This window comes from Lontra canadensis, unplaced genomic scaffold, assembly GCF_010015895.1.
Source record: "Lontra canadensis isolate GAN:19392208 unplaced genomic scaffold, GSC_riverotter_1.0 scaffold148, whole genome shotgun sequence".
NCBI classification, from domain to species: Eukaryota; Metazoa; Chordata; class Mammalia; order Carnivora; family Mustelidae; genus Lontra; species Lontra canadensis.
The window spans coordinates 942,189-954,475 of record NW_022631142.1 but is presented as its reverse complement, the minus strand read 5'-3'; the positions used below and the strand labels follow the sequence as shown (position 1 = coordinate 954,475).

General features: G+C 43.9%; 1 protein-coding gene across 2 annotated transcripts in view; it reads left to right on the top strand.

The window, feature by feature from the left end:
• The window catches only part of RAB3B (RAB3B, member RAS oncogene family), a 70,276-nt gene extending 59,706 nt beyond the window's left edge, over positions 1-10,570 (top strand). The window contains exons 5-6 of one of the 2 annotated variants that reach the window (XM_032844150.1): positions 4,338-4,525; positions 8,912-10,570. In XM_032844150.1, the coding sequence (XP_032700041.1) occupies positions 4,338-4,525 (188 nt within the window). In that variant the 3' untranslated portion in view covers positions 8,912-10,570. Of the gene's footprint in view, positions 1-4,337; positions 4,923-8,911 lie in introns of those variants that run through there. The other variant, XM_032844149.1, reaches the window with a different exon arrangement.
• Positions 10,571-12,287: the final 1,717 nt, after the last annotated feature.

Below are 12,287 nucleotides of genomic sequence, written 5' to 3'. Positions count from 1 at the left end.
GCAGCTGTCTTTGGATGGGACAGGTAAACATGATCTTGGGGGGTGGTAAGGATTATTTCAGATTCAGCTAAGATTGGGCCCTATTAAAGACAGCAGAAATATTGTTCTGAAGCCAATTAGAGGGAGGAAAGGATGGAGGGCTAGTCTGATTAATTGGTTGTCATCTTCCTGACCTCACTAGGCTCTCAGCTCCTGAGAATCCTTATTAATGAACCTGAGGAAAAGGTTACCATCTGGGCCTGCCAATGAAGGGCCTTCCAGAAGTCTGACAGTAATTGGGTGGGTGTGCATTTGGGGTGGTTCTGCTAGGAAGAGAGACCCATGAGCTGGCTAGGGCCATGAGCTGCTTATTTGAATCAGAGCTCTGATACCTTGGGTACTTTTGAGATGACAGTGACGACATCTCCTTGGCATGACATATGAGCTCTCCATGAGTCTCCACGAGACTTACTGCTTCATCGTTCATCACTTTGGGCTTTCTGCTCTAATGATAGCAAACTGCTGTTCTTTGCCCCATTATCTGTGCTCATGCTGTTTCCCCTGCCTAGTAGGCTACACATGCATGTGCTCACACATACACTCACAATCACCTGTCTTAAGCTGATATCTGCTTAGGAATCACCTTCTCCAAGAAGCCTTCCCTGGCTCCCAGGACAGTTAGGTACCTCCTCTCGTGCCCTGCTAATCCCCTCACTTTCACCATGCCAGCATTTATCACTGTGCTGTCATCAGTGTGTCTGTTTCCCACACTAAACTAGGATCTCCCTGAGGGCAAGAACTCCTGATTCACCTCAGTGTCCTCGTGCATGTTGAGCTGAGCTCTCATGACCCGCACTGTGTACATCCTCTCAAGCACGCCCTCCATGCTCATTCCCAACTCCTTCATTCATCTGTTCATCAACCAACACTCACCAAGCACCTATTCCTCTGGCTAGTGCTGGCGCTCAGATGAATGACGTGATCCCTGCTCCAGGAGCTCCTTGTCAAGTGGACTTCTACCATGCTGGGTAACATGTGCTATAGCAGAGGGAAGCACAGAGGGAAATGAAGGGGCTGTATTTAAGCCGAGTCCTAAAGAATGAGAAGTTAGTTAGGTGAAGAGTTCTGCTCAATGCTAGCCTTAAAGTCTCCCCTCTCCACCAACTTCTGGAAGCCTCCTCCTGCAGCCTCATCCCCTGCCGCACTTTCTCTCCCCTGTATGCCAGCACAGCCTCTGGTTTGCTATACCTGGTTAGTAAATGTTACAGTGTGTTTGGTCACTGTTCCAACTGAGTGAGACAAGGGGACATAAGGGATAGAGCCCTGGCTTATGCCCATCTCCAAGTCTAGGTTTTCCTATCTGTATACTACAAATAAATTCTGCCTTGCCCTACCCTGCTCACAAGGTTTTAAAATTATATTTTTGAACTGTTACAGGCTCACCCCATTCCACAGATTAAGAAATAGAGGGTGAGAGAGATTGAACAACTTGCCTGAGGTCACACAGCTAGTAGTTGACAGGAACTATATTCAAATCCAGACTATATGACTCCTGGGCCTCTTCCCACTGCCCACCTGTACAACATGACATGTCCTTTCCTTGGTGCCAATTCCTCAGAAGGGATTTGTGCCCCCGGCCTTGACCTGTGTCCTCCTCTTCATCCATACTGATAGTTAGAGCCTATTTCCTTCTTTACCTGTTTTCCCCTTTCCGAGGCAAGCAACACACTTCCTCCACCTCCCTAAACATTGTCATTTACCAGGGAGTCAATTTTTATGATATTCATTAAGGAAGACATGCTGGGGCGGGGGATGGTTCTCTGAAGCTGGCAGGGTTTCCGTGGCCCAGATAACAAACCAGTAGCCACCTTCTTCTTTATCATGTGGCCACAGTTAGGGCGCACTTCTCCTGCTGGCCTTTCTCAGGTTATGAAATGGGCCACAGAGGCTGTCAACCAGAGGAGGCCTGGGAGGAGTTGGGAGTGCCTTCAAGCTGAGATGGCGGGGGAAGAAGAGTCCTGTCTGTACCTGGGGGCTTCAGCCCTCTCTGTGGACAGTGCACTAATAGGGAGAAGGAGGGAGGAGGAAAGAAGGCCCCTCCTTTGTGGGGAAAGATGATAAAAGAAGAGAAATGGGATGAAGAGGACATGAGAAGAGCAAGGCGAAAGTAGAGGAAAAGTAACTGTCGTTCCAACAGGCAACTCTGGGCAGCAGTTAATCCGTCGTCTCACTCACTTCTCCCCGTTGCTCTCAGTAGAAAGGTACTGTGGCTATTCCCGCTTGACAGCCAAGGAGCCTGAGACTGAGAGGCTAAGTGATTCAGGGAAATCAAGTGACTTGCCCAGATCCAGACACTGTGGTAGTCAAGTTAAAGCAAAGGGGGCCAGGGCGCCTGGGTGGCTCATCAGTTAAGCGTCTGCCTTTGGCTCAGGTCCCAGGTCATGGTCCCAGGGTCTTGGGATTGGGCGCCCCCACCTTGGACTCCCGGCTCAGTGGGGAGTCTGCTTCTCCCTCTTCCTCTGCCCCTCCCCCTGTTTCTGCATGTGCTGTCTGTCTCTGTCTAATAAATAAAATCTTTTAAAAAATGGGCAAGAGGGGACCAAAGGGACTTGTAAGGAGGGGAAGATACGGTCAAGGAAGGAAGGAAGGAAATTGAAAGGGAGAAAGAAAAAAAAAAGAAACAGAGCAAGAGAAGTAGGAGACAGGGCTATGTATGGATGTGGAGGCAGCCAAATCCAGATCTAAACCCAATTTCCGCTAATGTAACTATGTGACCTTGTGTGAGTTATGTAATCTCTTGGAGGCTTCATTTTCTCATTTATAATTTGAAGATGATTATATTTACCCACAGGCTGTTGTGAGGATGAAGTAAGATAGTATTTCCCAAGCTCCTGGCATAGTGTCTGACATTTAGTAGGTGCTCAACAAATATAAAGAATCCCAAGGAGAAAGTATGAGGAACATAAGGGAAAAGAAGGAGTGACACGAAAGGGAAGAGAGAAGGTTTTGAGGAGAAAAAAAGATGGGCCTGGAAGGAGAAGAAAGAAGAAGGCAGATGGACAAAAGAGGAAGGAGGAGGCTAGGGTAGGAACATGTAGAGAAGAGCGGCCACCAACCTGGCCAGAATTCCATAGCTGGGAAGCAGCCATGTTGTCTGAATCAAGAAGGTCTTTCTTATTTCTTCCAGGACAGCCAAGCTCTGTTCATTGTCCCAGAAAGTGTCATTCAGGATCATAAGGTACAAAACAGACAAGATATCTCACGCTTCAAGTGCAGTCCTCCAGGTGCCTTATGTTGGATTTGTGTGGAGAAGAAGAGATACAGGGGAATTCTAGGGGGGATCTGTGGAGGAGGAACCTCGTGGAGTGGAGATACACCAGTGAGTTTGGGATGGAAAGGGCAAGTGAAACTTTGCTTGTTCAGTGTGGATCTTGGGGAGCCTTCCAGATCCTAGACTAGAGCTTGCCAGGCTGAGATGAGTGGAAGGCAGGGGAAAGAGGAGGAAAAGCCCTGGTCAAAAAGGTCAAAGCCTGGACTTTGTCAAACACTGGTTCCTCTGTTTATCTTGGGCAAGTCGGCTTGTTTCTCTAAGCCACAGTGTCTGCATTAGTGAAATGGAGAGGGTCTGCAGAGGAGACATGAGGATCCGATGAAGTAATGGATGTGAGAAACGCATTGGGAGAATGTGAAGGGCTGTGTACACATATTGAAATGTTTGCTCTTTCAGAAAACACCTAATGACACCCACTCTGTGTCAGGCACAGTGCTATACACCTGCATTATCTTGTTTAATGAGGTAGGTAAAGTTATCCCCATTTATAAACCAGGGAGTTGATTCATAAAGAGAATTAGGTGACTTGCTGGGGGTAACACAGCTAGCCAATGGTAGAACCAGGATCTAGCTGACTCTACAGCCAGTGCAGGTAACCCTTGCCCTGTACCACCTCTTTATTTATTTATTTATTTTAAAATTTTATTTTATTTTATTTTATTTTAATTTAATTTAATTTTGTTAAAGGTTTTATTTATATATTTGAGAGAAAGAGTGAGTGAGAGGCAGAGAGCATGAGCGGGGGAGGGGCAGAAGGAGAGGGAGAAGCAGACTCCCCACTGAGCAGGGAGCTCGACGTGGAGCTCAATTCCAGGACCCCAGGACCATGACCTGAGTTGAAGGCAGATGCTTCCCTGACTGAGCCACCCGGGCACCCCTGTACCATCTCTTTAAAGCAGAATCCTCTGCCATGGAATTAGGCCTCCTTGCTTCACTACTTTGCACTGGCTATATTAATCTGGAGTTTTCTGGCCAGGGGGCATAAAAAGGAGGGAAAATTCCTTACTGTTATCTCTTCTCTCCCTAGGGTTTGACTTCTTTGAAGCCAGCGCCAAGGAGAACATCAGTGTGAGGCAGGCCTTTGAGCGCCTGGTAGATGCCATTTGTGACAAGATGTCTGATTCGCTGGACACAGACCCCTCCGTGTTGGGCACCTCCAAGAACACCCGTCTCTCAGACACCCCACCGCTGCTGCAGCAAAACTGCTCATGTTAGGCAAGGCCCACCCTCCTGATCTCCCCTTCTTGTGACCCCGCACCCACTCTGCTTCCCCTATCACAGTCGGTCCACCCCCAGCCCCATGCAGGCTGAGTTGCTGCTGTCTTTTGTTTGCAGCAGAGGCGGAAACGTGCCCCTTGAGTTCTCTGTAGATAATCCCACTAATAGACACCCAGTCCTAGACTAAGAGCCAGGTCACAGCATGGGTAGAGATTCATTTTACAAAAGAAGACTCCATCTTACAAAGGGGATTCACTTCAGGGACTTGGAAAGCGAGTCTCTTTTCTGTCTTTAAAATAAGATTTCCTCAATTTACCAGAATTTGACACCGCATACTTTGCAGGGCCCACCTGCACAGCTAATCCTATTAAAGAAAACGTCCTCATACACAACATGCTTGTTTCCTATCAGGCTCCCTGTGGGGCTTCCTCTCACTGCAAGCCAAGCTTTGACTCTCAAAGCCCTATGCCTGTTACCACGGATGCCCACAGGGCCTCGGGCAGTTGCTGTGGTGACAGGCCAGAGCTAATCTCCAGAGAGCTCAGACTCTCTAATGATGCTGAAGGAGCAAAGGCTGAGTCAGAAATATACTTAAAAGATTATTCCCTGCAAAACGTCAAAGGTTCCTACTATATAAAAGAGCAGGAGGGTGAGCTCAAGAAAGACAGAAAGAAAAGAGAAACACAGGCAAGATGAAGGAATATGTCATGACTTTCTGATTTTGCTGTTTTCCAGCTAGTTCTTAACTGTGGGAACTCCATGAAATCGGTCTTTGTTTTTTAGACTCCCAGAATTTGAAATATTTAGAGTTACCTAGTCTGACTAGTCAGTTTCAATCTTCACATGTCTGGAAAGTGGATGCCAGGCCTCACAACCAAATCTCTTTCTTCTTCTTCTTTTTCTTTTTTCTTTCTTTCTTTCTTTCTTTTTTTTTTTTTAAAGAATGTTATTTATTTATTTATTTAGAAAGAAAGAGTGAGCAGAAGGAGCAGATGGGGGGAGAGAGACCCTCCGGCAGACTCCCTGGCCCAACTTGAGATTCTGTCCCACAACCCTGAGATCATGACCTGAGTCAGAATCAAGAGACAGCTGCTTAACTGACTGAGCCACCCCAGGCATCCCACCAAATCTCTCTTCTAAAACACACCTTCTAGGCAGGGCTGGGAGCTCATTGTCTATACCACCCTTGGGCAGCTCTCATAATCAGAAAGTTTTCTTTGCTGTAAGCTGAAATCTGTCCCCTGGAAATTCTTCTTCCTTTCCTCACCCCATTTATCCCAGCTCTGCTGTCAGAGACCTCACAGTCCATGCTTCTTCAGCTCCTGTCACCCTCGGATGATTTGAGAAAGAAACCATGACCTCTGCCTTCTCTGAATCAAGTAGTTCTGCCGTTCTTCATAATGTCTTCCTACCATCCTGCCCTTTCTTCCAACCCATCTTTTAGTCACTCCTGAGTAGTTTGACTGGGAAATGTGATTCTAAGCAGGATAAATCTGAGGGGCCATGACCCTAACAAAATTGGGAAAGCTGAACTCAGAGGTCCCAATCCCAAACTCATTCTCCTGGGAGTGAAATCTTCATTTCTACTGAAGAGTGGATATGAAACCACTCCTAGTGGAAACTGCTTAACTAAATACCTGAAGGGAAAAACTAAACCAAAATCAAAACCACAAAACCCTCTGACACCAGAAACAAACCGAATGGATTCCAGTTTGTCTAGACATGGCAGATGTTTGGTTTTTAGCTGAAATAATGAAATGGAACTGGCAGTGATTCCTGAAAATCTCTCCTTCCAGGCCTGACCCAAATCCCCATCTTCCCCCTGCGCTAACACGCTACCTCAGAAGTTGGTGAGGGTAGAAGGTGTTGGAAGCATCTCTTCCAAGTTTTCTCTCCATTTCAAATGCCTCTCATTATCCTAGGAAAGTGCATTGACTCACATAGTTCCAGTGACTACCTAAAAGGACCTTCCAGAGTCAGCCCTATGGAGATGTTGCTTTCTGATGCAATGCACAGGATAGAGCTTTGGACATTGGAATCAGGAATCCTGGACTCTGCCCTTAAATCAAGTGTGACTCTGGATCAGTCACTCCATCTCTGAGTCTTGATTTCCCACCTACAAAATGAGGGGGATATTTGGGTAATCTTTAAGGTCCCTTCTAGTGCTAATAACTCTCTGACTTTCTTTATCACCTTCATCATTTCAGTTGATCTGCAGAATAAACCTAAGAGATGAGGATTATCCACCTAGTGTCATTGTAGCTAACACTGACGTCATGCTTACTGTGTACTAGACATTGTTCCAAGCACTTTACATGTATTAACTTACTTATCATCTCAACATCTTTGTGAAGGAGGCACTATAATCAACCTCACTTAAATATGAGGAAACTAAGGTATAAAAAGATTCTCTAGCTTGCCTAAGGTCACATAATGAGTAAACAGTAGAACAGGGGTTCCAATCCAGGCAGTAGGCTCCAAGGTTGATGCTCTTACCACATTCTGTACTACATTTTTCATGAATAAACTGTGACCCAAAAAGGTTAAGAACTTGGTCAAGATGGTACAGCTGGCAGGTATTAGAGCCGTGTTAGGATTTGATCCCAAGGCCATCAGATTCTAAGTCCACTCGAGAAAAGACTTACGTCTCTTTGTTAACAAATTGCTCAACTATTCAGACTAATCTGAGGTGATGGATGTCTAATGCTTCTGGGAAGTAGTCAGTCTCTGAGGCAACCAGGTCCTAAGAGAGGGAGCAAAAATTGTCCAGTATTTCTCAAGTTCAAGTCCCTGTATCAGCCTTTGTCAGGCGGTTCTTACCTAGCCCTCAAGCAGTGCTTTAAGCAGCTCCCTGCTCCAGCAAGGGAGCATTTTGCAGGAATGACTTGGTTGACTTCTTTGACCATGGAAGGATGTGATCCCTTTACAGGCAGTGGTTCTAGATGCGCTTTTTACACTGTCAGGCCTATACAGGTCAGGCATAATTATAATTTTCCTGGGCAGTAACACCCATCTGCTCTAGTCCTTGGATTTCAGACTGAGCTCCTAGTGACCCTTGGATATTTTAGGACATATATCCAATAATCTTTTGTTTCATATTGGCTATCCAGGCAAAGACTGAAATTTTTACTTAAAAATTGTTACATTCTTTACAACTCATGAGCCAGTGTAAGAGAGCAATTTTCTTCACAACAGATAGAATCGAGAGTCAAATGTAATTGTGGCAAACTCTTCTGCTGGGCAGCAGACAAGCAGAACTGCTTGCTAGATGGCAGTTCACCAGCCCTGCTCTGTGACCTTGTTTCTGCTGCGTGGAAGGCAGGAGCTTCCAGCTGATTACGGTGCAATGTTCGTCAATCACGGTAATAGTGCAATTAGCCACCAAGGTTCAAGCTGCAGAGTATGTTAGTAGTAACTTGTCCTGGTTTTCCTTTTGCTTAACAATCCAAATAAAGAATTAAAAATAAAAACAAAAACTCTTGACCTTAAAAGAGGCAAAAGTAGGCCAGATGTGCAATACGGTGTTATAGCTTTTTATAGAACCTGTTTTAAATGTATATGTATCAGTAAATACAAAGTGATTTGTGACTTACTCTTGTCTCCTCAGTCTGTAGCATTAATTAATTTCTAGGACCATCAACAAAGTAGAATGGCCACAGACTTGTCAAATTAGATCAGGAAGGGAGCTTAGAGAAAATCCTGTCCAGGCTCGTCATTGAGGTCCAGAGAGGAAAAGGAAATTTCCTAGGGCCACTCTGAAAGTGTATTAGTGATGTAGTCAGGACTTCGTCTTGGATCGCCTTTATGTAGAAATTTATCATGTCTACAGAAATATATGTACTGTGGGTCTGGTGCTGTTAAACACTAGATAAATATATTTGAAAACAAGTGATCCCCGCCTGCGGGGTACCTATAGTCTAATGGAAGTGCTATTTCTAAAATATTATCCCAATTTGGCAGTCAAGGAAATATAGCCTTGGAAAAGCCAACATATTCAAGTCACTCAGTAATATCATTTAAATTCACTTCTGACTCATGCTCATTCCATTTCTTTATTTGGATTTCTCTCAGATGAAGGGTATATGGAGTGGTGGTAGTGACAGGCTCCAGTGTCCCAGCTGATATTGGTTAATTAATTCTGAGAGTCCTTGGTCTCACAATTACTTTGTGACTGCAGCCTTGTAATGTCCAGAGAATGATAAGAATATCTGCCAGACTTGACTTTCCCGTTCACATTACCTGCTCCTGCTCCAAAGCTCTTTGCTTGTGTGTCAAGGTTCCTAGAGTGTCTTGAGGAATGTTTGTTTGAGTTTGTTTGCTGAGAGTTCGGGGTAAGGAGAAGGAACTATAGTAACCAGTGTCCTGGAATTTCATTGATTTCAGATTCTTCATCTTTACTAAGTTATTCCTGATGACCTGCCACAGTTGGAGGATCAGCCCATGCCTGGGATTGCATGCAACAGAAGACAGGCCCTTGAGATACAAATACTGTTAAGTGATGTTTTTGAAGGCCTTCATCCCTTATATAAAGTAGGCAAAACTAAAATTTATGCATTCAGATTTATTCAATAAATAAATGTATGTGTCAGGATATAATCAGTGGCAAACTAAATACAAACCTTGCCTTCATGAAGCTTAGAGTCTAGTAGCTTGTGGTTTAGTCTAGACATTGTAAAATACTCACCCAAATATAATTAAAAAGTGCTCTGAAGAAAAGGTACATCATTCTATGAGAATACAACTGGGAAAACTGAATCATTTGTGGAGTTGTTTCAGGAGGCCTAGAAAATCTCCACTGCCCCCCAAGTACCTCTGCTATCCACTGACCATTGCTTTATATTCTTCAAGCTTTCATCCTTTAGTTCAAACCTTTGATGACTAGTCAAATACAAATCCTCCAGAAAGAGTAAGGGTGAGAGAAACAGTATTTGTACCTGTGAAATATGTTTAGACTGCCTGGTTTGGAGTTAATTATTGTCTTCTGAGGGACATAACAAAACATATTGATTTGAAACAACAGACATTTGTTATTTCTCATGATTCTGGGGGTTGGTTGGCTGATTCTTCTTCTGGTCTAGAATGATGTCATTCACATGCCTGGAGTCCCAACTGAAATGACTAGGGTGGTTGAGGTGCCTCTCCATGTGTTTTCATCTTCCAGAAGGCTGCCCAGACTTGCTCACTTGGTGGTAGAAATTTTTCCAGTAGCAAGATAGGGCAAGCTTCTGTGTAGAAGTACTTCTTGAGCCTCTGTTTGTATTGTGTTTGGTAATGTCCCACTGACTAATGCAAGTCACATACAAGGGGTGGAGAAATAAGTGCCATCTCTTGATGTGAGAAGCTATAAAATATTGTGGCCATTTTTTCAGCCCACTGAAGGAAGTAACACTAAGCTGTCTGAAACCAAGTCTGAGAAATTTCCCTGGGTCTTTAAACCTGGTATCCCCAAAGAGAAACGTCAGAATAGTTTGCAGCAGGGCAATATCACCATTTGTTTAGTTCTCCAAAGGGTCTGCTTTGGAGGAATGAAGACACATCTGTATGGTGTTTTGATGCATATTTCACCATTCATTTGGTTACTTCTTAGCTACTCCCTGAGGGATGAATCTAGCTTCTCATTCTGTGGAATTAACTGTAATAACGATTGTGATTCCCACCTGAGATTCCTGGCGGGAGGCCCAGCAGGATTCAGTGTATGCAGAAAAGAGGGCTCAAAGGATAGTTGAGGGGCATCTGGCTGGTTCAGTCGGTAGAGCATGAGACTCTTGATCTCAGGTTTGTAAGTTTGAACCCCACGTTGGATGTAGAGATTACTTAAAAACAAAGTCTTTTAAAAAAGAGAATAGTTGGTCCCTCTGCTCTAGCTATATTGTCTTCCTTGGAGACCTCATCTGGTCCTGTGGCTTTAGACGCCAAGTCTTTGGTAATGACATGTATACACAGGGTCCAGTAGACATCTCCATGTCTCAAATTTAACATGTCCACATTGGAACTCTTAATTCTTAATTCCTTCTTTTTCTTTCCTTTTGTTTCCTTCCTTCCTTCCTTCCTTCCTTCCCTCCTTCCTCTTTCTTTTCCTTCCTTCCTTCCTTCCTTCCTTCCTTCCTTTCTTTTTTCTTTCCTTCTACATCTAGCACAAGTCCTGTGAGTCTACTTTTAAAATATATTTCAAATCTGCCTACTTGTGATTTCCATTGCCATGATCTTGGTCCAAGCCGCTTGTTTCTCCCCTAGAGAGCTACCATAGAGTTCATAACCAATTTCCCTAGTCCACATTTGTTCTCCGAGAGTCCATCCTTTACACAGCACAGATCTTTTAAAAATATAAATGCTGGGGTTTACTTCAATACCACACATGAAAAGAATCCAGAGACTTCAATTATTATTAATTATTAATTATTCAATTATTATTAATGATGGTTATTTTATCAATTCTGTTTCTAGCCCTGAATCTGCCCCTAACTTACTATAGGGCCCCTGGTAAATCATTTCTTGTAATAGCTAGCTATGACTTCTCCCCAGAATTTCTTCTGGAAATAGTAATCTCTTCTTTTGTAGCACTACTACTCCTTCATCCAAACCGGGTGATTCTAGTGAAGACTGTCAGTAAAGTGGGCGTGTGATCAAGCAAGGCCAATCAGAATTCTTCCCTAGGATTTGAAAAGAAGAAATTGGAGCTATTTTCTTCCCTTTTGAGTGGGAAATATTATGAAGATGCGTTCTCTAAAACTGTGATGACCTATCCTAAACCTATGTATAGAATAGGAAAAAACAAGGCCATCATGCAGACAGAGGCATAGGTATAAGATGGGAAAGTGTGTCCTGTGGCTTTCTCAGCCCTGATTCTGGCTTCTTGAGGTTTGGCAGATCACCTCTTCCTTTGATTCTCTTAGACACCTCAGTGTTTTCAACAAAGTCCCCATTTAGTTTTACTCATTGGAGTTAGGTTCTCAACACTTAATAACCAAAAATATATTGTCCCCCTTTGCTCCTCAGTTTTCTCCTTTATACATCTGTTTAGCTCCAGAGTACAGTAAGTCTAATTTTTAAACACGGAGTCCTTCAGAAATATTCCATTTCTGTGGACTTTCTGCTGAAGATTTTTGTATAATCTGGAACAAAACCTTTCTTCACCATTTTCTCTTCATGAGCCTGAATTAGAGGAGGAAGAGGGATTTCTCAAGGTGAAAAGTAGTTGTCCACAAACACTGATGATAGCACAGAAAAAGGTTCCTGTGGTTAGGTTACTAGTCCACATGCAGACTAGCCTCTCAGGGACCCAGAAGCTAGACAAAACAGCTCACACCTCTGCTGCTTTTTCTCCACATCTCTTCCTAGGTCTACCAACTCAGTGACGCCCACCATCTTGACAGAATACCATGGACTGCACTGAGTTGTGTGACATCTGTTTTGCCTGCTTCTCTTCTATCATTTTGAAGTGGCCAAACAGCAAATTACCCAAATAGGAAGTCTCAGGGAGACTTCAAAAAGAGTTCTCTTTGTTGGTACAAAATCATGTCACAGAAAGGCTAATGTCTGACAAAGTAAATCAGCAAGTCCCTGAGGGGTGTGATTAAAATTCCCAGCTCCCTTCAGATTCTGATGCATCTCTTCCCAAGTTTTACCAATGGGCTGGGATAGGCAACCTTGATTAAGTCACTCCCTATTTCTGGGCTTCAGGAGTTTATACCAGTTAATTTCTGCAGGCCCTCTTGGAGATAATGCGCTGTGATTTTAGGCCCATTTTCTGTCAGAGCTG